Consider the following 27725-nt stretch of genomic DNA (forward strand, 5'->3'; position numbering starts at 1 on the left):
CAGGCCTGGACCCTTTGCCTGGCAGCCAGGAGTCCAGCTCTCAGGTCCCCTGAGGCCTTGGGGTGCCCCCGATGGCCTTGATATGACCCCTGAGCTGGGGGTACCAACTTCCTGCCAGGAGCGACTCGGGCCAGGCTGTGTCCACGGCTCACCCCCAGACCCCTGAACAATATCACTTGGTAAGTGGCCATGAGGGACCACAGGAGATGTCAGACTGCCCAAACTTCTGACACCCCTACCCAGAGCTCCCCAGACCCTCCGGCCCTTGACCTCTGCCAGCCCGGGCAGAGGGCACACACCAAGGTCAAGCGCTAGGGCCTCCCTGGCTGAGAAAGTGTTCTGGGGAGCCCTGTGCACAGCGCCGTGGTGCCCTGCCCGTCAGTCTGTTCTTTGTAGCGTGGCCCCGGCTGCTGAGGTCTGAGGTGACCCGGGACAGAGCCCCTGCCCCCTGCTCCCCACGAGGGGCAGGTCAGCGCCTGTCCCCATCCTATCCCCTCCATGTGGTGAGCAGCCAGGTCCCTGAGGGGCTGGGGACCCCGCCTGGTGCTGCCCTGAGCTGAGGGAGGCCCGGGTGGCCGTGTCCACCCTGTCGGGTGGTCATGGGCAGGCAGCTGTCAGGGGCCCCGGAGGAGCACTAGTGGGTCAGCAGGAACAGCAGCTTTATTTAGCAAATTCAGGTCCAGCTGAGGGGCTTCGCAGGATGGGGGGGTCCCCGCCCGGCCCTCCCAGGCCCGGGCAGCCACTGCTGGGGGCTGAAGCCAGGCCAGTGCCACATCCCTTTCCAGCTCCCCTAGCACCCCGACTTTATGTCTTCCCAAAGCTCCTGCCCCTCAGGACTCCAAGCGTGGCTGTGCAGGCGCTCGGCTCCACCCAGCAGCCCGCCTCTGCCCGCCCAGCTCCCCACAGCAGACACCCGGGCCCCTTCCCGGGCCTAGCTCGCACCGTTCTTGGCAGCGCCTGAGACCCTGGACCCCTTGCCCACGTGGAGAAAGGGTGATAGAGCAGCCGCAGCCCTGGGGTGTCCCCGGCTCTGCCCTCCTCCAGGCCCGGCAGCTCGTCTTGGGAGGGGACCCGGGCTGCACTGCTCCTGAGGCTGCAGCTACCCTGTGCATGTCCCTCCTCTGGCCCAGGCCAGGTCCTGCTGCTGCCTCGGGCCTCAGCCAGCTTGGGGAGAGGGGCCTCACAGAGAGCTTTCCCTGGAGCGTCGGCTGGGCACTAGCATGGAGTGGGCGGCTGTGAGTGACCGCCTCCCGGGCGGTGGGCAGGGTGCGCTCAGGACGCTGTCTTCACCTGGGGAAGGCCCTCTCGCCTTGCCCTGCTCTGTCCCATCTCTGGCCTCTCCCCTGTTCTATGGATGGGCGGTTGCCAGGGAACAGAGGAACCCCCGTGGGAGGTGGACAGCAGCTGTGGCCCACCGGCAACGGAGAACCCGAGGGGCAGGCAGGCAACTCTGGGTGCCAGTGGAAGGAGCTGGGAGCCGGCTGTGTCCCAGGCACCCCATGACCAGCGGAGGCCCCAGGGTGAGCCGCGGGACCGCAGGGCCGTCTGGCCACCAGGTGGCGTGGGAAAGGAAGAGAAACGAGGAAACTGGACCCTCTCCAAACCCCCACCCCGGGAAGGCCGCTCGCAGCCCTCAGTCTCCAAAGTTAAACATCTCGGCCTCTTTCTCTTTCCAGAAGGCGAAGCTCCGGTCTATGTAGCCGCAGATGTCCTCACTGTTGAAGCTGCCTCGCTGGGAGCCGGACCCCAGCCGCTGTGCGGGGGGCTCCAGGCCGCTGCTGGGCGCTGCGGCGTGCGGCAGGGGCCCCAGCGGGGTCAGGCCCGACTTCCGGCCAGGCTCCGTGTCCCAGGCAGGACTCTGGCTGGAGCCGAAGAAGCGGGCTTTGATGTCCTCGAAGCCGTCGGTCCAGGCCCGGCGGCCCGAGGCCACCTCGTCAGTGACGGCCTTGTGGAAGGCGCGCACGGCCTCCCAGCCGTGGGCGCCCAGGTGCTCGAACACCTCGAAGCAGAGCAGGTGGCGCATCCTGCGCTCCTCGGCCGGCAGGTCGCACTCCAGGAGCTGGAAGTAGCCCAGCATGAAGAGGTCCAGCGAGAGGCTGCCGTAGGGCACGGGCGCCCCGTCCACGTGGGGCAGGAACTGCTCGGGGGACAGCGGGCCGCGGGGCCGCCGGCTCAGCCGCCGCAGCTGCCGGGCTGGCACGTGCGCCATGATGGCCTTCCAGTTGCCCAGCAAGTGGCCAATGATGCTTCGCTGCTGCCACAGGTGGCTGAGCCGGGGACCCCCACCTGGCGGCGGGCAGGGCACCTCCGCGCTCCGCGCCGCCTCTGGCTCCCGCGGCTCAGCGCGGCGGGCCTCCAGGCTCCGGCAGGCGGCCGTCTTGAGGGCGGGCGCGTAGGCCGACTTCTTCCAGTGGCCGAGGAAGAGCATGACGATGCGTTCCTTGCGCAGGGTGGCCAGGTCCCGGCTGGGCCCCGCGCCGGCCTCCGACGGGGCCTCCTCGCAGCTGATGCCGGAGTCGCTGGCGTCCTCTGTGTCCCCTGGCCCGGGCCCCCTTCCCACTGGGAGGTCTCGGGGCTGCAGGGCAGCTGGCCAGCAGCCTCGCAGGCACTGTCCCGGCCGGGCCCCCGGCTCGCAGGCACCTGCGTTGGAGACACAGAGCAGGCCAGGGGCCGACTCGAAATTGCCACGCAGCGTCCGCACGGACACGCCCCACTCCTGGATCTCACGCTGGGCCTCGCTGCGAGGGAGCCTGGCCGGGGCCTCCCTGTGGGGGTCCTGCAGGGCCGGGGTGTCTGACCTCTCCTCGCCCTGCACCAGCCCGTTCACGCCCTTGAGCAGCAGTGACATGCTGCGTACCAGGCGGCCGATGTGGCTGCACCAGAAGGGCAGGGGCTGCCCTCCCGGCACGGGCTCCCCTGTTTCCGCAGAGGCCTCGGGCTCGGCCGCCGGCGCTGAGGTCTCGTCGTCCTCCAGCCCTGGTGCGCGGGGCAGGAAGTGGCTGTTGACGGTGATGCTGACCAGGGGCTCGGGCAGCAGGGCCTGCAGCTCGGCGGCCAGCTGGCCCAGCTGCTTCTCGTACTCCAGGCAGCGGCGCCGGAGCTGCAGGCCTGTGATCTGCTTCTCCAGGTACACCAGGTCATCCTCTGTCAGCAGCTCTCCGAAGGGGCCCAGGATGGCCTGGTGGGCCTGTGAGTACCGCCAGGCCTGGCCCGTGGGGTCCAGGCCCCCACCATCATCCTGGGCACAGGAAAGGCAGGGTCAATGGGGCTGCGTGTGTCATGGGGGGCACGTTCCTGCCTGACACAGCCGCCTGAGGTTGCAGGATCCCCTGGGGGTCCCAGCCCAGCCCCTGCCTATCAGCTGGCCCCTACCTCTCCTTAGAAAGTAAACCAGGTGGGCAACCAGCCCAGCCCAATGTTTGAAGCTGGTGGGGGTCATGGGTTGCCCGGGAGGAGGTGGAGATGCCTCTGCCCTGCCCCTCCCTGAGTCTTCCTAACCCCAGCACCTCTGCAAAACTTCTGCGGTCGCCCGGCCCCTGTAACAAGCCCTGGGCCCCCAGCACCCTGCTCTGCCTGTTACTCTGCCACGGTAGGCATCCACGGTGGGCCTTGCCCAGCCCACAGGAGCCCCGCACAGGCACACTTAGCCTTTCACCAGGCTGGGGTTAAGCCAGGAGCCCCAAGCCCCTTCAGCCTGCCCATCCTCATTTGCCTGAGTTCTTGGCATCTCTGCAGACCCCTGGGGCCGGGGTCTCCTGGCTATGGCAGGACGCCCCCTCCCCACTGCCTTGACCCACCTTCGCCCCCTCCGTGTGGCCGGGCACTAGACCAGCGCTGCCTGGCAGTTCCGTGATGAAGGAACTTGCCACAGCCCGCAGAGTGGCCGGAGATGGAGCGTGTGTGGTGCGCGGAGCGGCAGTTCTACTTTGGGGGAATTCTGACAATGTAGCTGCTTAGGAAAGGCTTTGTCCATGGACTGAGCAGCTCTAGTCGAGGACACACACTGTTCAGACAAAACCGTGAACCTCTAGCGTGAGAGTCTAGAGTCCTGTCCACACAGCAGCCAGAGAGGTCCGCAGTGGCTCCCCAGGGGCCCCCAACAGCGGTGCCCCTCACATCTCGCCTCCGCCACCAGCTCTCATCCCCCGCACACCGCGCTGGCCTTCGTGCCTCAGGGACTCTGCACTGGCCCCTCTGCCTAGAAGGCGTCCGCCCAATTCCCCCCAGCTCCTCAAGGTCTCCCACAGAGGGCGCTCCTGAGCACTGGCAGATGTTCCCGCTTTGGAACCAGCAGGCACCGCCCAAGTGCACCAACACCCCCCCACCCCTCCCAGGAAACTAAGCAAACTAAAACCAGGACGCTGGACTCGCTACAAGAGAGGCGACCCTCACCTCTAAACCGGGAGGGGCCCGGGGACCCTCACTCTAAACCAAGGGGTCTGAAGACCCTCACCTCTAAACCAGGAGGGCCTGAAGACCCTCACTCTAGACCAGGAGGGCCTGAAGACCCTCACCTCTAAACCAGGAAGGGCCTGGGGACCCTCACTCTAGACCAAGGAGAGCCAGCCGGGCGTGGTGGCGCATGCTTGAAATCCCTGCCCTTGAGAGGCTGAGACAGGAGGATGGCACAGGTTCGAAGCCAGCCTCAGCTACTGAGTGAGGCTTTCAGCAACTTAGTGAGACCCTGTTTTCAAATAAAATATAAAAAAGGTCTGGGAGTATAGCCAGGAGGTAGAAAGCCTCAGGGTTCCACCCCCAGTACCAAAAAAAAAAAAAAAATATATATATATATATATATATAATAAACTAGGAGGGCCTGAAGACCCTCACCTCTAAACCAGCAGGGGTCTGGGGACCCTCACCTCTAAACCAGGTGTGGACTGGGATACCCTCCGACCCTCGCCCCTGTGCCCGGGCCGCCCACAGCACCTGGGCGTCCAGAGCTCGGTCTTCACCCAGGCGTGCCTGCAGCTTCCGCACCATCACCTGCCGCTTCCACTCGGGGATGGGCCGGCCCTGCTCGTCCCGCGTGGGCACCAGCCCATCCAGGTCGCCTGAGGGCAGCCCGTCCAGCTGCAGCACGGCCAGGCTATCCTGGGCGTCGCCCACGGCCGACTCCATCACCTGTACGGACAGGGTGGGTGTCAGGCAGGCGGAGGCTGGGGACCCAGACCTGGGCAAGGGCAGTGTGCCTGGCCGCACTGGAGGGACTTAGCCCAAGAGGACGCAGTGAGGGCCCAGCCGGGCTTGGGGCTGATGGAGGGCCTTGGGAGGCAGGAGGGAGGTGATGGACGTACCTTGGGGGTGGCCAGGGTACTGGTGGTGACTTGTGGGAGAGTAGTGCAGGCTGTTTGCCCCGTCGGGACAGGCTGGTTGGGCTGGGCAGGCCAGATAGGGCTGAGAGTTGCTGCTGCAAGAGAGGGACTAGAGTCAGGGGCTTCCAGGGGGCAGGGGGCAGGGGCCAGGGACTGAAATGCGGGCCTTGGAGCCCCAGACCTGGAGCAAGCCTGGAGCCAAAGACACACTAGCCCGCCACAAAACCCGCACTGCTGGGTTGCTCAGCAGAGTGCCAGCCGCCTACTGCCCCAAGCCTGCCCAACTGGACAGCCCCTGTGTCAGCCAGCTCCCTCTCCCTCCCGCCCCACCCCACTGCACCGCCCACCACCCTCCTGAAGACTGGGGGGGGGGGGGCTCCAGGGAGCCCACAACCCAGAGCGCCTTACTGTCCCTACTTACTACCCCTCCCTCCACCAGGGCCCATTCGCAGGGAGCAACACACCTGTGTCCTGGCCTGGGCACACACACACAGGTATATGCACAGACAGGTACACAATACACACACCCTCACAGGCACAGACACACATGTACACACACAGATACACACATACAAATATACAGACACACACATGAAGACAAAGCTGCAGAAACAGACATACTCATACAGACACTGACGTACACACACCAGACACACACACAGACACAGACACATGCAAACACATGTAGACAGTCACACAGAGACACACATACACACAGACACAGACACATGCAGAGCCACGGTTAGGGCAGAGATGCACACACGCACACATGCACCTGCTCCCACCTGAGCTCACAGGGCCACCACGGGCTGGGGGCTGCTGCCAAAACCACACTATCCCCTTTCATTTGATTAGCGCTGCTCACAGCCACCAGCAGAGAGCCGCGGTTTGGGGACCCTCTCCCATTTCCGACAGCTCGTGAACTCAGCTGTCTGGGGTCTCGGGGGTCTTGGAGCAGCACGGCCCTCCCTCTCGCCTGGAGACAGCTCTGTACAGGCCCTGTGATTGCCCATGCCCCTGCAGGAAATGTTAGCCCTCACTTTTTTTTTTTGGTGGTACTGGGGTTCCTGGTAGCCCTTCTACCTCCAGCTACACTCCCAGACCTATTATATATATATATTTTAATTTTGTTTTATTTGGAAACAGGGTCTCTTAAGCCAGCGAGACTGGCTCCAAACCAGCGCAATCCTCCTGTCTCCGCCTCCCAAGCCCGGGGATTACAAGCGTGCGCCACCACGCCCGGCGACCCTCACTTTTAAGAAGCCACAGAGAGCCAGGTGTGGTGGCACACGCCTGTAATCCCAGTACTTGGGAGGCCGAGACAGGAGGATCGTGGGTTCGCAGCCAGCCTCGTCTACTTAGTGAAGCCCTCCGAAAGCTTCTTTCCAAATAAGAAATAAAGTTGGGCTGGGGGTGTAGCTGGAAGGTAGAATGCCTCTGGGTTCAATTCTCAGTACACACACACACACACACACACACACACACCCCTCCACAAAGACCATCAAAGAAAGCTGGAAGAGGCAGGGGTGACAGGCAGGAGGGGTGGCCCGTGTGCCCACACCCTGGAAGGTCCTCACAGGTGGCCAGCCCTGCTGGGGCTGCGTACTCACGAGAGGGGCTCCTCAGCCCTGGGCCCGCTCTTCCCGCGTCCTCCAGGGAGAGCTTTGCGGCGGACAGCGGAGGAGGTGGGAACGGTGGGGGCGGGGGCGTCATCAGGACTGGCACCTGGGGGTGGACAGCCTGGTCAGGGAGGTCTGGGGTCCCTACTCTGCCAGGAGTGAATGTGGCTTCCTAGGGCCTCCTGGGGCCCATGCGTCTCAGAAGGACTTGGAGAGAGAGCAGTAGGGAGGGGCAGGACTGAATTCCTAGTGCCCCAGCCCCCCATGTACCCCAAGATCTTGTCTGGGGCACTACCTCCATGGATGACCCCGGCTCAAGGCCCGGTTCACGGGCTCCACTTGAAGCAGCAGCTGACCTCCGGGGTCCGGGAGCTGGCTTGGGCCTGGGTCTGGCTCGCGTACCTTTCTCTGGCCTGAGAAGGCATGGGTACACACGCACACATGCACACACGCACGCACACACCCCATCCTGGGCTCCTGCTGAGGCTCGCCGGGCCCCCTGCCTGCTGGTGTCTTGGGGTAAGAGGCTCTGCCAGGGTTGCTGAGGGATGGCCGAGCAGTGAGTGGTCCCCTGGGTGCGCTTCAGGCCCGTTTTTTGGTTCCAGGGCTTGGAGGACCTGCCGCATGGCCCTGGTGAACCCTGGCTCCGCCCTGGCTCCTGGCCTGAGTCCAGCTGTCTTCCCAGGGAGGCTGGCTTGGGTCAAACTGTCCCTGGCTTCCCCGAACTGCCTAGATGCTAATGGGCCTGCCCAGCCCTCTAAGAGGGGAGCCTCAGTGAGCTCAGCCCCTAAACCAGGGCCAGCGGGCTGGACCAGACCCCGGGGCAGAGACGCCATGCCAGGGCCTGTCACGGAGTGTCTGGGCCCAGAAGGACCAGGACTGAAACCAGGAATCCCAGAAACAGGGCCAGCAGGATTAGCCGCAGGTCCTGGGCTGCAGGACTCCGCTGTACTAGGGACAGGGCATGGCTGGCTCCCTCCCCTGCACTCAGACACTGATTGCCGGGCAGCCAGAAAGAGTCCTTGAGCTGGGCATGGTGGCGCACGCTTGTAATCCCAGCATTCGGGAGGCTGAGACAGGAGGATCTGGGTTCGAGGACATCCTCAGCTACTTAGTGAGGCCCTCGGCAACTCAGTGAAACCCTGTTTCAAAGTAAAGAATAAAAACTAAGGCTGGGGGTATAGCTTGGATATAGAATGCCCCTGGATTTCAACCCCAGTACCGGAAAAAGAAAAAGAAAAGAAAAGAAAAGAAAAGAGACCTTGATTAGAAAGTGCCGCCCCAGCTCAGCCCGGCTCTGCCTCAGCTTTGGCATCTGACCAAGGGGAGCCGAGACTTCTGTCCCAGCCGATTTGGGCCACAAAGGGTAGACCTGAGGCCAGCTCGCCCCCCACCTCCCCGTGTCCCTCCCAGGGTGTCCTCCTGGGGCCTCGGGCCAGGCTTTCTGCCCTCTGGTTTAAAGCTGAGCGTGGAGACTGGCTTGACGCTGTCTTTCTAATGGTGGAGACCTGGGCTCCACCCTGACGTGGGTCTGGCTGCCTCTAGCAAGCATTCCCTCTGAGCAGCCGCCCTGCCCGGCAGTCCAAGCTCCTGCCGCCCCTCCCGCCCAGGGCACAAAGGTTCCCAGGTTGGCGCTGGCAGGTGCCCTGAGCTGGGCAGAGGACCTGGCTCAGATCGGCCCTGATTCAGGATGTGTGGCCTGGGGCCAGAGCCACGTCACAGCCTGTGACCCACACTGTGGCTTGGATTAATGCTCTGTACCCTCTCTGCCTTCAGATTCCCAATCTTTTCTGCACAAGCAGCCTTCTCGGGCACGGGCCTGTGCTGCCCAAGCCCGATCTCTTTGGACCTCCCCTTGTTCATGGCTAAGGTGCCCAGTTCTGCCATCCAGGACCCTTACTCCCTGGGGAAGGGTGGCAGCTGAAGCCCCACCCACTTGGCCCTCACGCACCTTGCTCCTCTGGGAATTTGTGCAGAAAGCCCAGGAGGCCCGCCACCCGAGGCTGGAACGTCTGCCCGGCGTGGGCTGTAGCTCTGTAGCCTGGCGCTGTGGCTTCCAGGCCGCCGGGGGCCCTTGCAGCAGCCGCCCCCAGGAGCATGAGGCGTCACATTAATATTTGAAGGCTGGGGTATCAGATGGCTGGGCAGCTGGGGCGGGCTGCAGGATCCCTTACCACAGGGCCTTAACCCTCTATGGTGCAGGGACCTGGGAGGGACCCTCTGGGGAGATGGGGGCCTGAAACTCCTGAGCCCAGGAGAAGAGAGACCCGTGGTAGGAATCTTCCTCTGCACACTGCAGCGTCTGGTGGGGTAACTGAGGCTCAGCTAGGGCACGAAATTCCCGAGGTCGCACAGCGGGGTCAGAAGAGCGGAGCCATCACACTGGAGGGCCCTAGACGTACTTCCCTGACCCGGGGCTCTGGTGGTGGAGGACAGGGTGCTAGCCTCTGGGAGGGATGGCAGCCCAGCAGCGGGGCACAGTGGGCTGCTCTCCATTGGTCTGAGCACAGGGAACGAGCCCAAGGGATGGAGCAGGCCAGCTTGCCACTCACTCTACAGCGGGGTCCTCAGTCGAGACGCTGGCCCACTGTGGGCAGACGCATCGTTGGGGCCTACAGGGGAAGGAGCCCCCTGGCAGCCCTCTCCCCTCCCCACGATGTCTACAGGCAGTGGAGAGGCCAGAGCCCCTGCCCGTCTTGCCACAGAAGGGCGGAAGGGCAAGGGGTAGGGGCTGCAGCCCTGCGTGCTGGGAGGCCAGGAGGGGCAGGGCATCGACCCGGGCCGGGGAGCAGCTCAGCACAGCCCCTGCAGCCTGGGACCTCAGGCCGACCCCAGGTCCCCGGGGACCCGTTCCTCTCCTCACCACCAAGAAGCCCCAGGAGGCCACTGATGGGCTTCCGTGTCCTCGCCTGGTTGTTGGAAGGTGAGGAATTTTAGGGAGCCCGGCATACCCCACCAGCATCCAGCAGTCCCTCTGGGGTGAGCTTGGCACCCAGGAAGTCACTCTGGTGTGTCCCAGATGACAGGGGCCTCCACACACTGGCCCTCTCTGAGGGCTGGGTGCTGAGCACTCCGAGGACAGGGGTGGGGGCAGAGCTCAGGACCCCGGCCTTCGGAGCCCTCACAGCTGGCACCTGCTGCCCTGAGCCCGGCATCGGCGGCTGCCCAAGGTGGGCAGGCATGCTGCCGTTTCTTCCTGGGTTTTGGTGAGATTTGAGCATCACCGAGACCGGCATGCATTATACATGCAGGCATCTGTGGCAAGCTGTAATGTCACCCGGGCCGAGGAAATCATGACCTGCAGGTGGGTGCTGGACACTGGTCGTCACAGCTGAGATTCAATTACTGGCCGGGTGGCTGGACCCCCCTCCCTGGGGCAGGAACGCTGCCAGGGAGTCCCTGGGCCTTCCCCGGGCCGCAGTCTCCCGATCTGTAAGATGAAGGGCTCCTGGGACCCTCTGGACCCGGGGCATCATGTGCCAAGGGGAAGAGGTGGCGGAGAAGAGGAGCATGTCGTCTTCCCTCTAGTGAGCTCACTGGGCCTGTCGGCAGACGAGGCTCAAAAGCACTCAGAACACAGGACAGTACCTGCCCAGGAGAAGCCGGCGCTGGCCCTGGTGAGAGTGCGTGCAGGGGGAGCAGAGGCCAGGCCAGTCCCTCGGCGTGCTGAGGCTCCGCTCCCTGCACCGGGAGGGCCACACTTGGCTGCCCCCAATGACAGCACCCGGACAGAAAGGTCCTCTAACTCCCACAGCTGGGAGCCAGGGGGGGAGCAGGGGGCAGCGAGCCAAGCCCTCATCCTGCAGAGAGGACCCAGGAGGCCCAGAGCGGGCCGCCTGGGGTGCCTACAGGCCCCAGTACCATGTCGTCTCCCATGGGCAGGTCTCAGCAAGACCCCCAAGGCCGCCTGGTCCCACACCGCCTCTCTCAGCCTGCAGTTCCCTGGGGTGGAGATGGGGCGGCCATGGAGGGGGCAGGATGCCCTTCACTCCTTCTGTGGTTGACGCGGGAGGACACACGGGCGACCTGGGCATATCGTGTTCCCATTTTCATCAATATTGCACAAGGTGGGGCTGTCCCCCACCCCCGCCCGGCCAGCAGCTGTGCCTGCCCTCTGCTGAGCAGAGATGCCACCTGCCAATGGAGGCGGAGGTGGGGGCTTGGCGTTCCCAGCAGTCACTGGACACACCCCGAGGACAAGACACGGGGTGGAGGCTCCAGTCCTGACCCCAAGTCCAAGACAACTCCTGGATTACACAGCAACCAGCCTCCAAGGCCCCCAGTCTGGATGTGGGAGCCAGGTGGGCATGGGAGGGAGGGAGGCCCAGGGTGTGCAGGTGGGCCCAGGGGCTCCATGGCCCCAGGGAGGTGGGGAGATGCCACCTCGAGTCCCAAGTGTGCGCTGAGGAGCAGGGGGACCCGGAAAGCCTGCGGGGCCAGCTTGCAGGACCTCCCCTGGAGAGTGGGGGCTGGCCAGTGCCCCGGGGTCAGGAGGGAAGGCCCAGACCCTCCTCAGACAGAGAACCCAGCCACAGGCCCCACAGCACGGTGGGGTGGGCCAGGAACAGGGGCCCTGGAGGCCAGGCAGCCGCTGGCCCCTGCAGCAGGTGCTTTGAGGGGCATCAGCAGAGTGGCCACTGTCCACTAATCTCAGCTGCTGCCCAGGGTGTGGGGAGGACCCCAAGGCTGAGCAGACCCCGGCTGCCCATCCGGAACTCAGAGACCAGCTGAGGCCCCCTTCCCACCTCAGCGGGGAAGAGGCCCTTTCTCTAAACAACAACCAGTTGAACGTGGAGCCCCTAAGTTATTTCAACAACCACTGAATTCCGGGTTCTGAACCTTCGGCTTCGACACAGCCAGGGCATGCGCGTCGCCGAGGTCCCACTGCGCTGCTCAGGGCAGGCCACACGAGGACTGACAGGGGGGACCCCGCCTCAGTCGGTCCTGCACACTCTGAGCAGAGGCCCAGGGACGAGGAGGCACATAGGCGAGACCGGGTGGGCCATCACTTCCTGGGCCGCGTCCACCCCTAAACACAGTGCTCAGGCCAGACAAGGCACCTTCCTGAGGGGGCGCCACTACAGAAAACCATGGCAACAAGAATTCATCATGGTGGCTGCCTAGGGCCTGGGCAGGGAGGGAGGATGGCAGGACGACCTGGGGTCCTGGCCCCACTGGCCGGCCCCGCTGCCTGCTCCCCTCCCTGGGGGCCCTCACGTCCATTCATTTCTCACTGTTAGTTCAACAGACCCTTGTTGGCCCTGTTGTATGTGAGCATGGTGACCAGGGGGCCAGCCGGGGTCCCTGGCCTTGAGGCGGTCAAGCTGGCTCCAAGAGAAGAGACTGTGACCTGCCACCCTCCGGCTAGGGCAGGGCCAGCCCGGGTCCCTGCCAGGACTCAGCCCGCTCCGACCCCAGTACCCTCAGTCTAACACAACTTTGCTCAAGAGGAACCCGAGTGATGGCCCCGCGGGACGGGCCCGGCTCCAGCGGCCCCCGACCCCGGCCCGCCGGCCCGCCTGCCCCAGCTGCTGACGGTGCTGTGGGCTCAGTCCTGCCCCAGGTCCTCGCTCCTGAAAACACCGCGCGCCCAGGCGTCTGTCTGCAGTGTGTGCTCCAACTAGCTGGGTGGCAGGGGCTAGACCCACCCCCAGGCACTCAGTACAGACGGCCCCAGGCCTTACCGGCCGGGCCATCCCCCGCAGATACTGGGCGCAGTCCTGGTGTCCGTGGTACTCTGCCAGGTCAGCCGCTGTGTAGCCGTCCTCGTCCCGCAGGGCGGGGTCCACGTGGTGGGAGAGCAGGGTCTGGCAGCACTGTGGGAGGGGGCATTGTGACCACGCAGCCGGGGAGCGGGGGCGCACATAGGTAGCACACAGGCTGCCGGGCCTCTCACACAGGGTGAGGACGCGGATCTGGGCTCCAGAGATCCGTCTGGGAGCCCGAGCTTCACCCCGCAGCTGCCCTGTCCTGTGACCCCCTGGGACCATGTGGCGGCCCTGCCTGGAAGGACAGGGAATCTGTGCTCTGGCTGGAGAGGTGTGTGGCTGACGCCTGTGTCATTGACACGAGGCTTAGGAGTGCAGCAGCCTCAGGGTCCTCTTCCCAGGGTGAGGCTGTGCTCTCCACAGGGCCTCACCCAGCCCCAGGCCCAGCCGGCTCCTCGAGGAGCCCCTGAGCCCAGCTCAGGGCTGGACGGAAGTTGCTCAGGGGCCCAGGCCTCCCCAGTGGGAACCAGAGGAAGTGGGGCGCTGCCAGAGAGGAAGGCCAGAACATGTTTGGGTTTATGAAGGACTTGGGAGTAGGAAGAGAGCTTCAGGAGATAGTTTGGCCCCTTTCTTTCTTTCTTTCTTTCTTTCTTTCTTTCTTTCTTTCTCTCTCTCTCTCTCTCTCTCTCTCTCTCTCTCTTTCTTTCTTTCTTTCTTTCTTTCTTGTACTGGGATGGAACCCTAGGGCACTCGACCTCTCACCAAACCTCCTACCCTATTTTATTTATTTATTTATCTTTTTTACCCAGGGGCATTCTACCTCCGAGCTACACCTCCAGCCCTATTTTTATTCTTTATTTTGAAACAGGGTCTCACTGAGTTACAAAGGGCCTCACTAAGTAGCTGAGGCTGGCCGTGAACTGTGATCCTCCTGTCTCAGCCTCCCGAATGCTGAGATTACAAGCGTGTGCCACCACGCCTGGCCCTATTTTATTTTTGAAACAGAGTCTTGCTAGGTTGTTGAGGGTCCTGCTAAGTTGCTGAGGCTGGTCTTGAACCTGCGATCTTCCTATCTCAGTCTCCAAGTATGGGGAATACAGGTACACACCACCACCCAGCTAACACCGAGATGTCAGCTTCATACGGTTCCCACGGGTCCTGGACTATTGTCTGATTTTCCCCAGCCTTTTACAGATGTGGGGACTTCTGTCAGCTCGTGGGGCCACAGGAAGCCAGGGTTGGCCAGCACACGGCTGCCCAGCCTAGAGGATTGCTGGGGGAGGGAGCAAGAGCATGCCTGGGGCTCCGGGGCTTGATGTGGCCACCGAGCGGGCCCTGCTTGCCAGATGTGCAAGGAAGCCAGCAGAGGTGGACAGGGCAGGTGCTGGAACCACCCCTTGGAGGAGGTCCACCTAGACTCTGCACTGGAGGAGCCGCACGGCCTCCTGGGACAGGTGGGGGCTTGGGGAGCCCTGGGGGAGCCTGTCACTGGGGAGAGGAGGATGGGGCAGGCAGGAGCAGCATGGAGGAAGGGGACAGAGTGTCAGGCCCCAGATGGCACTGGACGGAGAGGGCACGGCTGTGCCCAAGGGGAGGCGGGAGGGGAGAAGGGAGGTGGAGAGGGATGACTGGAGGAGGAGCAGGAGGAGGGTGAGGACTTAGCAGAGATCACCAAGCCTGTGGCTGCCGGGACCTGCAAGCGGATAGTGGGTGGCAACAGACGGCCAAGATGCAAGTCTGGGACCCGAGAGGGGCGCACCCGAGGAGCGCAGGTGTGCAGATGAAGCCACTCCATGGTGGCGCGTGCCTGTAATCCTAGTACTTGGGAAGCTGAGATGCGAGGACCACACATTCGAGGCCAGCCTCAGCTACTTATCAAGGCCCTTCGCAACTCAGTGAGACCCTGTTTCAAAAATAAGCCGGGCGTGGAGGCACACGCTTGTAATCCCCGTGCTTGGGAGGCAGAGGCAGGAGGATCGTGCAGGTTCGAAGCCAGCCACGCACGCTGGCTTAGGAGACCCTGTTTCCAAATTTAAAAAATGTAAAAATAAGTCTGGGAGTGTAGCCCAGAGGTAGAAGGGCTTTCAGCAACCCCAGTACCACCAAAAATAAAAATAAAAATAAAAAATAAAAAGACTGCTGGGAGCATGATGGAGCACACTTTTAACCCCCGCGCTTGGGAGGCGGAGACAGGAGGATCGTGCAGCTTCGAAGCCAGCCTCTCTGGCTTAAGAGACCCTGTTTCCAAATTTTAAAAAGTATAAAATAGGTCTGGGAGTGTAGCCCGGAGGTAGAAGGGCTTCCAGGAACCCCAGTGCCACCAAAAAAAAAAAAAAAAAAAAAAAAAAAATTCACTTAAGCTATTAGTTCTTCAATTTCCCGATTCAGCGTATCTATTTGATTGGAGGAAAAGAGCCCACGGCACCATTAAAACTGTAACGCTGAATTGTTGTGCAGAGAACACCCACACGGCTGAAGCGGAGACAGCCACACTTCCACCGTCTCCTCGCACTTCCTTTTTAAACCTTGTCCATGAAGCCCAGGCTAGTGCTATAACCTACCAGCTTCTGGTTTGGGGCACGCCCTCCTCCAAACAGCAGGACAATGGCTGTCCTGCTTCTCATGGGCTTACGGCTGCTGCCCGTTGACATTTACACCATTTTCTGGCTTCCCTGGGGTCTCTCCTCACTGAGAGCCAGCCGGGCTCTGTTCCTGAGGCCTCAGCCTCGGCCAGCCCCCGCTGCAGCGAGTCTGCACCTCCTACCCACCCCCGCTGCCAGGGCCCACACCGTCTGCGCCCAGCCCCTGGCTGACAGCCCATGTCTTCCACGCCCAAGGTCTTTTATACCCAACTCCCGTGGCGAGTGCCCACGCCTTCCGTAGCCAGCTCTGCTCCCCAGTGGGTCTTTGACACTTTCTTCTAGAAAGTGAGCTGGTAGAATTTACATGCGGTTCTCTAAGGACCTTTGGTGAAAGGCTCCCGGGGATCTGCCGAACTTTTCCTCTTGGGCTTCTCTAGGGACCAAGTAAACCAGGACCTCTACTCTGTCAGAGGGTGTTAGAGTTGGCATATTTTTGTTGGGTACCGGGGATTGAACCCAGGGACATTCTACCTCTGAGCTTTACCTCCAGCCCTGTTTTATTTCCTTTTGAAACAGGGTCTCGCAGGGTTGATTAAAGTCTCACTACTTGCTGAGGCTGACCTTTTCATCTTTTAGTTTGAGACAGGGTCTTGCTAATTTACCCAGTCTGACCTCAAACTGGTGATCCTCCTGCCTCTGCCTCCCAAGTTCTGGGATTATAGGTGTGCACCACCATGCCCAACTGTTTCTCAGTTTTAAAAAACGAAGCTTCAAACTCATGAGTTAGAGTCCCCACAGCTGCCATGGGGGATGATTATTTTATCATATTTTATATTCAACTATATCACCATCCTTTTTTTTAATAGTGAGTTGTACCAATTCCTTTTATTTATTTATTTACTTATTTATTTTAGTACTGGGGATTAAACCCAGGGACATTCTACCACTGAGCTACAGCCCAAGTCCTGGTTTTTTTTCCTTTCTTTCTTTCTTTCTTTCTTTCTTTCTTTCTTTCTTTTTTTTTTTTGTGGTACTGGGGATGGAAACCAGGGGCCTTCTACCTCGGCTACACTCCCAGACCTATTTTATTTGGAAACACCGTCTCTTAAGCCAGTTGAGGCTGGCTTCAAACCTGCACGATCCTCCGTCTCAGCCTCCCAAGCACGGGGATTACAAGCGTGCGTCACCACGCCCGGCTTCAAATCCTATATTTTTGAAACAGCATCTCACTAAATAGCTGATACTGGCCTCTAACTTGCAATCCTCCTGTCTCAGCCTCCCAAGTACTGGGGTTATAGCCATGTGCCACCACGCCCCGCTGCATCCCTCTTTTTAGGAAAGCGCTAATTGTAATTTAAAAGCACTCAACATTTACATCTATTTTAAGTGTGCAGTCCAGCAGTGTTAAGCACATCTCAAGCGGTGTGAGCGGATCTCCAGGACTTTGTCACCCTGCAAAACTGCAGCTCTGACCCCCTTAAACTCGAGCTCTTCATTCCACTGCCCTCTCCCTGGCAAGCCCCTCTGAATGTGACTCCTCGGGGGTCCTCATGGAGGCCAAATCACACAGGGTTTGTCTTTTTCATCTGCCTGGTTTCCCTGAGCGTAACCGTCCTCAAGGTTCATCCATGTAGAAGCCTGGGTCAGGATTCCCTTTTGAAAGCTGAGCAACACTCCACTGTACAAGATTGCATTTCTCTTCTTTTTTTGAGGTACTGGGGATGGAACCCAGGGGCATTCTACCTGCGAGCTACACCCCCTGCCCTATTTTTCATTTTTAAAACAGGGTCTCACTGAGTTGCGAGGGCCTCGCTAGGTAGCTGAGGCTGTCCTTGAACCGCGATCCTCCTGTCTCTGCCTGGCAAATGCTGGGATGACAGCGTGCCCACCGCGCCCGGCAGCGTCTCTCTTCTGTAGCCATCCACCTGCCAGGGGACGTCCTGCGTCTGCAGCTCTTGGCTCTTGTGGGTAATGCTGCTATGAGCGGGGTGTGCGCGCTCTCTCTGAGATCCTACTTTCAATTCCTTGGGACACACACTAGGAGTAGAATTGCTGCGCCTACGGGGATTGCCTTCAGTGTTAACCACGCTGCACCGCGGAAGAGACTCAGCACGGTGACGGGAATTTCTCTCATACATAGCTGATTTTAACTTGCCAATGTTTTCTTTAGGATTTCAGCCTCAATGTTCTAGAATAAAGTTGGCGTCTGGCCGTCCTGCCCGCTCTCTCCTGGCTGGCTTTAGGTACACGCTGCTCCATGAATTAAGGAGCGGCTCCTTTCCCCTAGACTCTGGGAAAGTGTGGCCACATTAGATTTACTTCTTTTTTTTTTTTTTGTGGTACTGGGGTTCCTGGAAGCCCTTCTACCTCCGGGATACACTCCCAGACCTATTTTTACATTTTTATTTGGAAACAGGGTCTCCTAAGCCAGCGCGCGCGGCTGGCTTCGAACCTGCGCGATCCTCCTGTCTCTGCCTCCCAAGCGCGGGGATTACAAGCATGCGCCACCACGCCCGGCTGATTTACTTCTTTAACTGTTTGGTAGAATTCACTACTGAAGCGACTTGGATTTGGTGTCCGTCCGTCCTTCCTTCCTTCCTTCCTTCCTTCCTTCCTTCCTTCCTTTCTTCTTTCGGACCTAGGGGTGGAACCCAGAGGCATTCTGCCTCTTAGCTACACCCCCAGCCCTATTTTATATTCTTTATTTTGAAACAGAGTCTCACTGAGTTGCAAAGGGCCTCACCAAGTAGCTGAGGCTGTCTGCAGACCGCGATCCTCCTGCCTCAGCCTCTGGAATGCTGCGATTACAAGTATGCACTAGCACGCCAGATTTGGTATTTTCTTTTAAAGAAGTGTTGCATTACTAATTCAATCTATTAAATTGTAAGGCCATTAGGGTCAGGAGGATCACGTTTTAAGGACAGCCTTATCACTTAGTGAGGCCCTTTGCAACTCAGCTGATCAATATTTCCCTGTACAAGATAGCATTCCTCTTCTTCTTCTTCTTCTTCTTCTTCTTCTTCTTCTTCTTCTCCTTCTCCTTCTCCTTCTCCTTCTCCTTCTCCTCCTCCTTCTTCTTCTTCTTTTTGTGTGTGGGTCTGGGGATGGAACCCAGGGGCTTTTTACCTCCAAGCTACACCCCCAGCCCTATTTTTTTTTCTTTTTTCTTTTTAAATTTGGAAATAGGATCTCTTAAGCCAGCATGGCTGGCTTCGAACCTGCGCAATCTTCCTATCTCCGCCTCCAAAGCACGGGGATTACAAGCGTGTGCCACCACGCCCAGCCCTATTTTTCATTTTGGAAACAGAGTCTCACTGAGTTGCAAGGGTACCACAATAATAATAATAATAATAATAAAAATAAATACCTGGCTCTTCCAGGAGAGGTTTAAAATATGCCAACTCAGCTGGGCGTGGTGGTACACTCTTGTAACCTCAGTACTTGGGAGGCTGAGACAGGAGAATTGCAGGTTCACTGCCAACCTCGCAATTTAGCCAGGCCCCCTGCAACTTAGTGAGATCCTGTTTCAAAATAAAATAGTAAAAGGGCTGGGGTGTAGCTCAGAGGTAGAACACCACTGGGTTAAATCCCCAGTACCCAAGTAAAGCAAATAAATAAACAAAAATAAAAACAAAACAATAAAAACAGAGAGAAAGCTCTCAGAGCCGAGCACCTATGGAGATTGACTCGCTCCCGTGTCCTGGGTGGGGTTCTAGGACAGCGGGAAAACCAAGGACGTTCTGGGTTTTGTCACTGGCTCAGTTCTGGCTGCTCGTGGAGATGGACTCCTCGTCACCCGCTCGCGGGGACGGGAGGGAGGCGCGGTGTGTGGGCACTCCGTAACATCATCTCAGTCTTTACAGAAATCGGAAACTATTCCAAACGTTTCCAGAGTGGGACCGCGTCTGGAGTGGTGGCGGGTGGGGAGCGTGAGCCCTCCTGTTCCCCGGCGGGGCATCCTTGGAACGGCTGGGGCTGACGAGTCAGATGAAGCCACGCAGCGCGGGACTGTCCAGATCCCGCTGCCCGCGCGGTCAGGAGCCGGGCGGGGCCATGTTGGATCTCACGTTAGTGACGTGTTGTTAGGTGTGATAATGGTGCAGGGTTGTGCCGAGTGTGTGCACGTGTGTGTGTTCCGGGGATGTCCCACCTCTGAGCTACACCCCCAGCCCTATTTTATTTTGAAATAGGGTCTTACAAGGCTGCTGAGGCTGTCCTCGAACCTGTGATTCCTGTGTCTCATCTTGCTAAGACTGGGATTACAGGTGTGTGCCGCCGTGCCTGGCGGAGGTTGTGATCTGAGCAACAGCCCACCGGTCCTTGGAGAGTTCTGCGGCCAAGCCTCCGATGCTGCCGGGGGTGGGGGAGCTGGGCTTGGAATTGACACCACCCGCTTTCATGCGAGGAACGCCACAGTAAGAGGATTTGGGAGGCTCCCGCTGCCTGGAGAACCCACTCGCGCAACTTCAGGCCGGGGCGATGGGGGCTCTTGGCGTAAGCTCCTTGGGCTCCTAGAGACTCTATTATTATTATTATTATTATTATTATTATTATTATTATTATTTTGTGGTGCTGGGAATGGAACCAGGGGCATTCTACCTCTGAGCTACACTCTCAGCCCTATCTTTTTATCCTTTATTTTGAAACAGGGTCTCACTGAGTTGGGAAGGGCCTAAGTAGCTGAGGCTGTCTGTGAACCACAATGCTCCTGTCTCGGCCTCCCAAATGCTGGGATTACAAGCGTGTGCCACCGCACCCAGTCATTTTGATTTTGAAGGGGGTCTCTCTTTTTTTTTATTTTTTTGTCTTTTTGGACTTGCGCTTTGCCACTGAGCTATATCATTTTGAAAAGGATGGGCTGCCGGAGAGACAGCTTGGATTCTAGTTTCTTCTCCTTGTGAACAGCCGGGTCTGCAGAGAACCCACACCAGAGCACATGCTGCCCACAGGCCGGGCTGTGGGGACTTTGTAGTGATGGCCAGCGGGGCTCTGGCTGCTGGGCAGGGAGGGGCCTGCGTGGCCTGAGGCGCGGCAGCCTTTCATGAACACAGGTGGGCGCTGATGCCAGGCGAGCTGTGTGCAGCTGCGCCCCTCTCATCGAGGCAGATGACGTCTTGCCCAGCTGCTCTCAGCGGGGGCTGGTGGCCAGGGGGTGACCTGGGAGACTGCCACCAAGCCGAGTCCTGTGCAGGGACAGGGGACGTGGAGCCTGGTTGTGCCTCATGGTGACCTGTGGCACGCGAGCTTTTCCCCGCAGTGCCTCGGTTTACCCATCTGAGAGAGCAACAGCTCTCCTGCGGTTGCTGCGTGGGCAGATGCGCTCTCCCGCCACGGCTTACCTCCATCTGCCCGTTCTCCGCAGCGTCATGGAGCGGAGTCCCACCCCAGGAGTCTCTCGTAATGGGGGCGCCCATCAGCAGGAGCCGGTCAAGAATGGGCGTGTGGCCACCGCGGGCGGCAAAGTGCAGGGCAGAGGCCCCCTCGCTGTCCCGCGCCGTCAGCCCGATGTCCGTGAACGTGACCTGGGTGGGGGGACGGTCAGCTGGGGATCTAGTCCCAGGGAGGAGGGGAGCCCTGGGGCCCAGCCGGCTCCTCCCGCAGCCCTGGGCAGCAGGACACCTGGGTCAGGCGGGGACGTGGGCTGCCAGGGTTTAGTCCCAGGTCTTAAACCAAACAGCATGTCAGATGAGAAGGTTAGCACTCCTGGCTCCGGACGCGCAGGCTGATGGTGCAGGAGGGGAGGGAGGTGTGCCCAGGACCCAGGACACAGGCCGGGCGTGGTTTGGGCCGTGCCCTGCTGGCCAGCGGGAGTGGCTGGAGGCCAGCCCCTCTACCCCTGCCGGAGTGCCGGGTGTTCCGGTCCCCAGCCCGGGGCCTCTCAGGCTGGTCCAGCCGAGAGCCATGTCCACCCCTTTTCCTGTAAGCGCTACACAGAGGACCACCCTGCGGGAAGTGGGGTCTTCAGGGGCGCCCCGCCTCCTGGCAGAAGCGCTGGTGGTCACGATTCTCCCCTTCGCCTCCCTCCCTCCCACCTTGGCAATGGCCAGCTTTCCCTGGGGGAGGCCCAGGGCACGGCAGAGCAGCCCCGCCCCTGCCGTGGAAGAGCTGCAGCCCAAGGCACTCTGGATGAACCTCACACCCCAGCGTGTGGTAGGACACGGAGTGAGGAGGCACCCAAGGGAGAGGCTCCAGGCCAGGCCCTGCCCTGCAGGGCTGCCAGGGACTCCCATTGGCTTCCTCCCAGGACAGGCTGCCTGCCTCAGCATGGTCCACAGGCCCCAGGACGCCTGCACCTGCCCTCCCACACCCCAGCTTCTGAACTGGCATCAGAGCGTCTGGAGTGCCCCACCCCTGACAGTGCCCAGGAGAGTCCCAGAAGGAACGGGGAGCCCCAAGAGGCCGTCTCTCACCCCACAGGCCCGCAGGCTCTGTGCTAGCCCCGAGCCCGGAGGCCCCGAGGCCCACATGCCGGCTCCCCCACCCTGGAGCCCTCCTCTCTACCCGCACCCCTTACCAGCCAGACAACCAGCGAGTAGTGGCCGCGGGCAGCAGCAGCGTGCAGCGGGCTCATGCCGTCCAGGGCGCGCAGGTGCACGTCGGCGCCACAGTCCTTCACCAGGAACTGGGCCAGGTGCAGGTGGCCCTCTTGGCAGGCCAGGTAGAGCGGGGAGGCGCCGCTGCGTGTCCGCCGGTTCACGCCACTGCGGGGAAGCGGGGCTCAGAGGGTGCATGGGGGGTTGTGGGGTGGGGGCTGCTCTAGCCAGGAGCCCCGTTCAAGATGGGGACACTTAGACCGCCGCAAGGTTGTGCATGGTACAGGAACACCAGTGGGGCATGGGAAGGGCCCGGGCCCTGGAGCCAGCTCAGCCCACTCCCCACCAAGCTGGCTCCTGAGGGCTTGGGCGCTGGGGCTGGCTACAAAGAGCTCTGGTGATAGGACAGGAGCCTGTGGGCACCCAGGACTGGCACCCGCACCCTCCCACAGGGTGGGCTGGGGCAGTGTTCTGGGACTTGCCAAAATCCACTCTGCCCTCAGGCTGCTCCTGGGCCAGGCCAGTCCTTGGGCCCCTGTGACCCCAACCTCACCCCTGACTTCTGACCCCTGACCATAGGGGCTGCGTTGCCCCACTCCTGCCGGCCCCACGTGACTTTGTGTGCCTGTCCCTTTTCTCCTCTTCTGCCCTGGGTCCAGGTTACAAACACCAATCATGGTGGACAGGAGAGGGTCACAATCTCGGATTAATTCCAAGTTCTTAGTCATCCCCACAGAGACCCAGAATTGACCCCCACTCCCAAAGGGTCCCCCAGCCTCTGAGCCCTCCCGCAGCTCTGCTGTGAGGCGGCCTGTGCTGCGCTGGGGCAGGGCCCGCGCGTCGCCCCAGTACTGTGCTTGCTGTGCTGGGTTGCAGGGGATGCAGGCTGGCCACACTGTCCCAGACCCTCGAGGCCCCAGCTGGGGCGCCCCAGGCCAGGAAGGCAGGGAGCACTGAGCCCTCAGGAGCAGCTCAAGTCACTCCCACTCCTAAGGATGAGCGACTTGGGGTGCACCCAGAGGAAGAGGCGTCTCTAAGCCGCGGGTGTCCTCCAGGCTTCCTCATTGAAGAATTTGCTGAAGAGCCCAGGGAGTCGCGCTCCCTCCCCCAACAGTCTCTGCCGGGTTGGGCCCGCCTGCTCTGTGCCTAGCAAGTGGACTCAGGGCCCCGGGGCCTGGCCTTGGGCTACCACGCGAGGCTGTGAGGGTGCTCTCAGGACTGTGCCCCAGACGTGTGCCCTGGTGCCCTCGGGAGGACACACTCTCACCAGACTCAGCGGGTGTTCCAGGCCCCAGCTGGGCTGAACAGGAGATGTCTGGCACAGCGGCCCAGAGCAGGCAGGTGATGCCGCTGGAAGAGGGCAGGCTCGGCCAGGACGACCACCTGCCATCAGTGCCAGGGGGAAACGTGGGCCAGGGCACCAGAGTCCCCCAGCTGTGCGTGTGTGTGTGTGCCTGTGTGTGCACATGCATATATGTGTATTCATGCGAAGCCTCCCAGTTTCAGTGTCAGAACCCACTTTAAAGCTATGCAGGAGCCGGGCGTGGTGGCGCACACTTGTAATCCCCGCGCTTGGGAGGCTGAGACAGGAGGATCGCACAGGTTCAAAGCCAGCCTCAGCTACTTACTGAGGCTCTCAGCAACTTAGCAAGACCCTGTTTCCAAATAAAATATAAAAAGGTCTGGGAGTATAGCCCGGAGGTAGAAAGCCTCTGGGTTCCACCCCTAGTACCACCAAAAAAAAGCTATGCAGGGCCAGGCATGGTGGCACTTGGGAGGCTGAGACAGGAGGATGGCGCAGGTTTGAAGCCAGCCTCATAATGAGGCTCTCAGCAACTTAGTGAGACCCTGTTTCCAAATAAAATATAAAAAAAATAGGTCTGAGAGTACAGTCTGGAGGTAGAAAAGCCCCTGGGTTCTACCTCCAGTAACACACACACACACACACACACACACACACACACACACACACACCAACAACAACAACCAAAAAACCCCAAAGCTATGCAGGAGCCAGGGGTGGCCTGTAATCTCTGTACTTGGGAGGCTGAAACAGAAGGACTGCAGGTTCAAGACCAGCCTTGGCAACCGAGCCAAGCTCTCAGCAACTTAGCAAGCTGGGTGTGTCGCGCAGAGGCAGAACGCCCTGGTGCTGGTCTAAGAGACTCTGCAGCCAGGGGCTGGGGTGCCCTGGCCCTCTGCCGTGCGGTCAGCGCGTAAGGGCCAGAAATGGGAACCTGGCTCCTGAATGGAGTTGGCTTGTCGGGGGGCAAGCCAGGGGTGGTGGGGATGACAGCCCCAAGAACACGTCCCAAGAGGCCGGGTCAGAGGAAGGCGGGCTCCTGAGCAGAGGTGGCTGTAGCCTGGGTGCAGGACCAGGAGGGCTGCAGCACCTGCCTCAGCGGGCCTGTCCCTGTCCCTCCCTGCCTCACCATCCATGAGTCGTGGTGGGTGGGTGGGAACAGGGCTTGAGATGATGAGGTCCCAGCTGGAGAGGGACAGTACGGCAGGCGAGTCCAGGCCAGCCGTCTGGGGGCCTCTCCCAGGAGCCTACTGGTTAAGCTGTCCCTGCTGCCTTCAGGGAACCTGGGAGCCCACAAACATCACCGCATGCCTACTGCCTCCAGCTGCCTTAGGCAGCGATGCCCCAGCTTGGGGAGGTGTCTCTCTGCTCTGTCCAACCCCAGGGCCAGGACGCGTGGCTGGCCATGGGGCCAAAGCCCTTCTTAGGCCCCAGGCTGGACCCCCAGGCTCTGCTCTGACTCGGCCCTGGTTCCAGCTGGCAGGGTCTCCTGCAAGGCCACTGTGCGGTCCCAGCGGCCACGCTCCCCCACCAGGCAGCCCCGCAGCGGGCCCTGGCTCTCACCTGCTGTGGGCGGCCGCCAGGAGCTTCAGGCAGGTCAGGTCCCCGCCAACAGCAGCGTGGTGCAGCGGCAAGGCGCCCTCCAGAGTTTCCAGCGTGGCCGCGTGGCCCGCCTGCAGCAGCCATTGTACGAGTGCCGGGTGTCCGAAGCGGGCGGCCAGGTGCAGTGGGGAGACGCCTGAGGCATCTTGGTCCTGGCGGGGCCCAGGCAGGAACTGAGCCAGGCCGAGTGGAACCAACATCCAGAGCCAGCTGCCGAGGCTGGGGTGGACGAGGGCCCCCACGAGATCCCACTCCGTTCCTTGGCTCCCTACACCATGGGAGGCTCCCTGCCAGGACGGAAGGCAGCTGCCCCAGCTGAGGCGAGGCTAGGACTCCACATCCTGGGACCCCGCCTGGATCTGGCCCTGCCCACTCAGCCAGGTCTGAAAGGCTTCTACCCATCCCGTGGTGCCTGAGACACTTGCCCCCGGCCGCTGCGTCCTCCTCCCCCGACTTCCTTGCCACAGGCCCCCACGACCAGAGAGCCCTCCCACCACTGGCCGGAGCATCCACAGACCTGGGCACCTCCCGAGGGCCACAGCTGGAAGTGAATCTGGAAAGGGGCACCTCCTGCCGCTGCCCTGGGCTATCAGGAGAGTGACGGGGACAGGGCGCTGAGTCTGGAGCACGCAGCTGCTCGCTGATGAGCCCTGAGCCCAACCTCCTCCTCTCCCAGGTCCCTGACGCACTCAACTCTAGCCTCCAGGCCTGCTCCCAAGAGCCCCAACAGGGATGCCCAATACTGCTGAGGCCCTGGGCAGGTGGGAGAGGGAGTAGGAGGGAGCCCTGGACCAAATGCTTGGGCAGGACAGTCCCTGAGATGGGATGGCCTTCCCACGAGAGCTCTCACCTGTCCCTACTGCCCAATCCCACCCACCACACTGATCTGATCAGACAGGGTCCTGGCACCCGAGAGCCCTCCGCTGGGGGCCACGCGCTCCAGGCAGGGGACAGTTTCTCTGGGCTGGCACTGGAGGTTTGGGGGATATTTGGGAGGTGGCCTGGGGTTTCTAGGGCTTTGTGCTGTTTCAGGGGACAGGGAAGGGCACAGGCCAGAGACAGACACCACTGATTGAGAGAAACAGCCAGGGCTGCAGAGCCAGGGACCTAGACCCCTTGGCCTGTCCCCTCCCTCGCTTCCCGCCTGAGCCCGGCTCAGGAGACGGCTGCTGGGCTGCCCCGACCTGCTCACCTGCAGCCCGCAGCCCCCTTCTTGGACCAGCCAGCGCAGCTCGGCCAGGCTGCCCGTGGCGGCCGCGTCGTGTGCTGGCGTGGCCCCGTTGTGGGCCCGCTGGTTGCTGGGCAGCTTGGCCTGCTGCACCAGAAACTTGACGCAGTCCAGGTGGCCGGCCCTGGTGGCGTGGTGCACCAGGCCAGCCCCCAGAGTATCAGTGATGCCGGGGCCCAGGGCTCCCGCCTCCAGCAGCCGCTCCAGAGCGGCCAAATCCCCATCCTTGGCTGCCGCTAGCGCTTGCTGCTCCTCCATCCTCTGTCCCCAGGTCTCGGCGGCTCCCTCCGTACAGGCCTGCTGGGCTTCCTGTTTCAGGCGTGGACGCAGTGGCCGGCTCTGGTTACCAGATAAGCTGCACACGGGGCAGATGGGAGGCGGCGACAGGGCGGGGACGGGGCAGGCACAACCTGCCCAAGCCACTCCTGTGGCACGCCAGGCCCCGTGCCCGAAGCTGCGGAGCGTGGAGGCCGCACCAAGCTTCTAGGCCCGGGACGGGTTTCCAGCACCTAGGGTGTTTCCTGTTACAGACGACACCAGCTCGAGTGCCTCATTGCCGCCCCCTCCCAATTGGGCACAGACCCAAGCAGCTGTGCAAGGGACCAGGAAGACCCAGAGTGCCCCGTCCACCCTGCTCCCCACTGCCCTGGGCCCGGACGTTTGTCCAGAGGAGAAAGTGGGTCTCAGCCCCCCCGGGCGGCCCGCCCTCTAGCCAGGGAGTGGTCTGGAGATGCAGTCCCAAGCAAGGGAATCTTTCTGTTCTCTCAAGGGTCTGGACGCTCCTGGGGTCTTTGCTGGGGGAGTTCAGGCCGCAGGGTCTCTTCCTGGTGGCTGCAGGAGGCTGCTCAGGGACCTAAGTTATAGGTATGGTTCCTAGCTGTTTCTCAGGCCCACACCTAGTTCTAAGGGCCACCAGAGAGGTGCACCAGGCGCAGAAAGTAGCGCAGAGGACCTGCAGGCATGGGAAAACCAGACATCCAGACGACACTGACATTTTATTAGCTCATTTAATTTCTGATAATTGTTTCCTCGACAACAGCAAGTGGCTCTTTGGACTTAAAATCACATATTAAAATATGTGAAAATCATTCCTGAAAATCATTCCTATGTAAATATCGGCATTTCACACATGTGCCACATATTTTGTGGGGATAAAAGACACCTTTTGACCTGGTGTCCACCCCAGGACTACCCACACCAGTGATGCTGGAGTCGGATGCCTGAGTGGATGGGAGGGAGAAGCGGGTGGCCGGGTGGCGGGCTTGGGGCCATGAATAGTGGCCTACAGGAATGAGGGGGCAGAAGGTGCCCGTCTGCCAGCGGCGTCCTGATGCACCTGGGGCCTCAGTGGAAGATGGTGAGCCTAGGGAGGGAAGAGGGGACCGTGCAGGCCGAGGTCAGAGGAGGAGGGCAGGCTGACAGGGGCCATGTTGAGAAAGGGTTAAGGCCCAGGGACCCTTCTGAAGACATGTGCTCAGGCGTCTCCAGAGGCAGCAGAAGCTAAGTGTCCTATGTTCTCAAGAGCAGCTAACCTGCATGGGTTATAAGCACCTGGACTCCACCTTCTGGGTAAAACCATCTTTCAGGAGGGGTGCTCCTGAAAGCTCCTGTACTGCCCGGGGAGCATGGCAGAACCGTGTCCGTTTGCAGTGGCCTTGGCAGCTGTCCCGGGTCCTATGGGGGGCAGTCCTATGTGGGTTCTGGTGTCCTGGCCTGGGCGCCTGGCAGATCCATGTTCAGGGGAAGAAGTGCGCATGGAAAGCCCGATGCCCAGACGCCCGGCCAGAGCGAAGGCTTCCTATGACAGAGCGGCCGGCTCGTCCTGGCCACCCGGG

The 27725-nt window shown here is 61.0% G+C and overlaps 1 protein-coding gene across 1 annotated transcript; it reads right to left on the reverse strand.

Moving 5' to 3' along the window:
• Positions 1–1633: 1633 nt before the first annotated feature.
• On the reverse strand, positions 1634–26148 carry ESPNL (espin like; the record flags this gene model as incomplete). Its single annotated transcript, XM_080689131.1, has 9 exons — positions 1634–3238; positions 4930–5159; positions 5318–5410; positions 6926–7040; positions 12619–12750; positions 20564–20746; positions 21739–21925; positions 24624–24814; positions 25855–26148. 9 exons carry the CDS (start codon positions 26146–26148, stop codon positions 1634–1636), a joined length of 3030 nt encoding a protein of 1009 aa, XP_080545257.1.
• Between the last annotated feature and the right edge of the window lie 1577 nt (positions 26149–27725).

Source organism: Muscardinus avellanarius (assembly GCF_963383645.1).
Source record: "Muscardinus avellanarius genome assembly, chromosome: 2".
Taxonomy (NCBI): Eukaryota; Metazoa; Chordata; class Mammalia; order Rodentia; family Gliridae; genus Muscardinus; species Muscardinus avellanarius.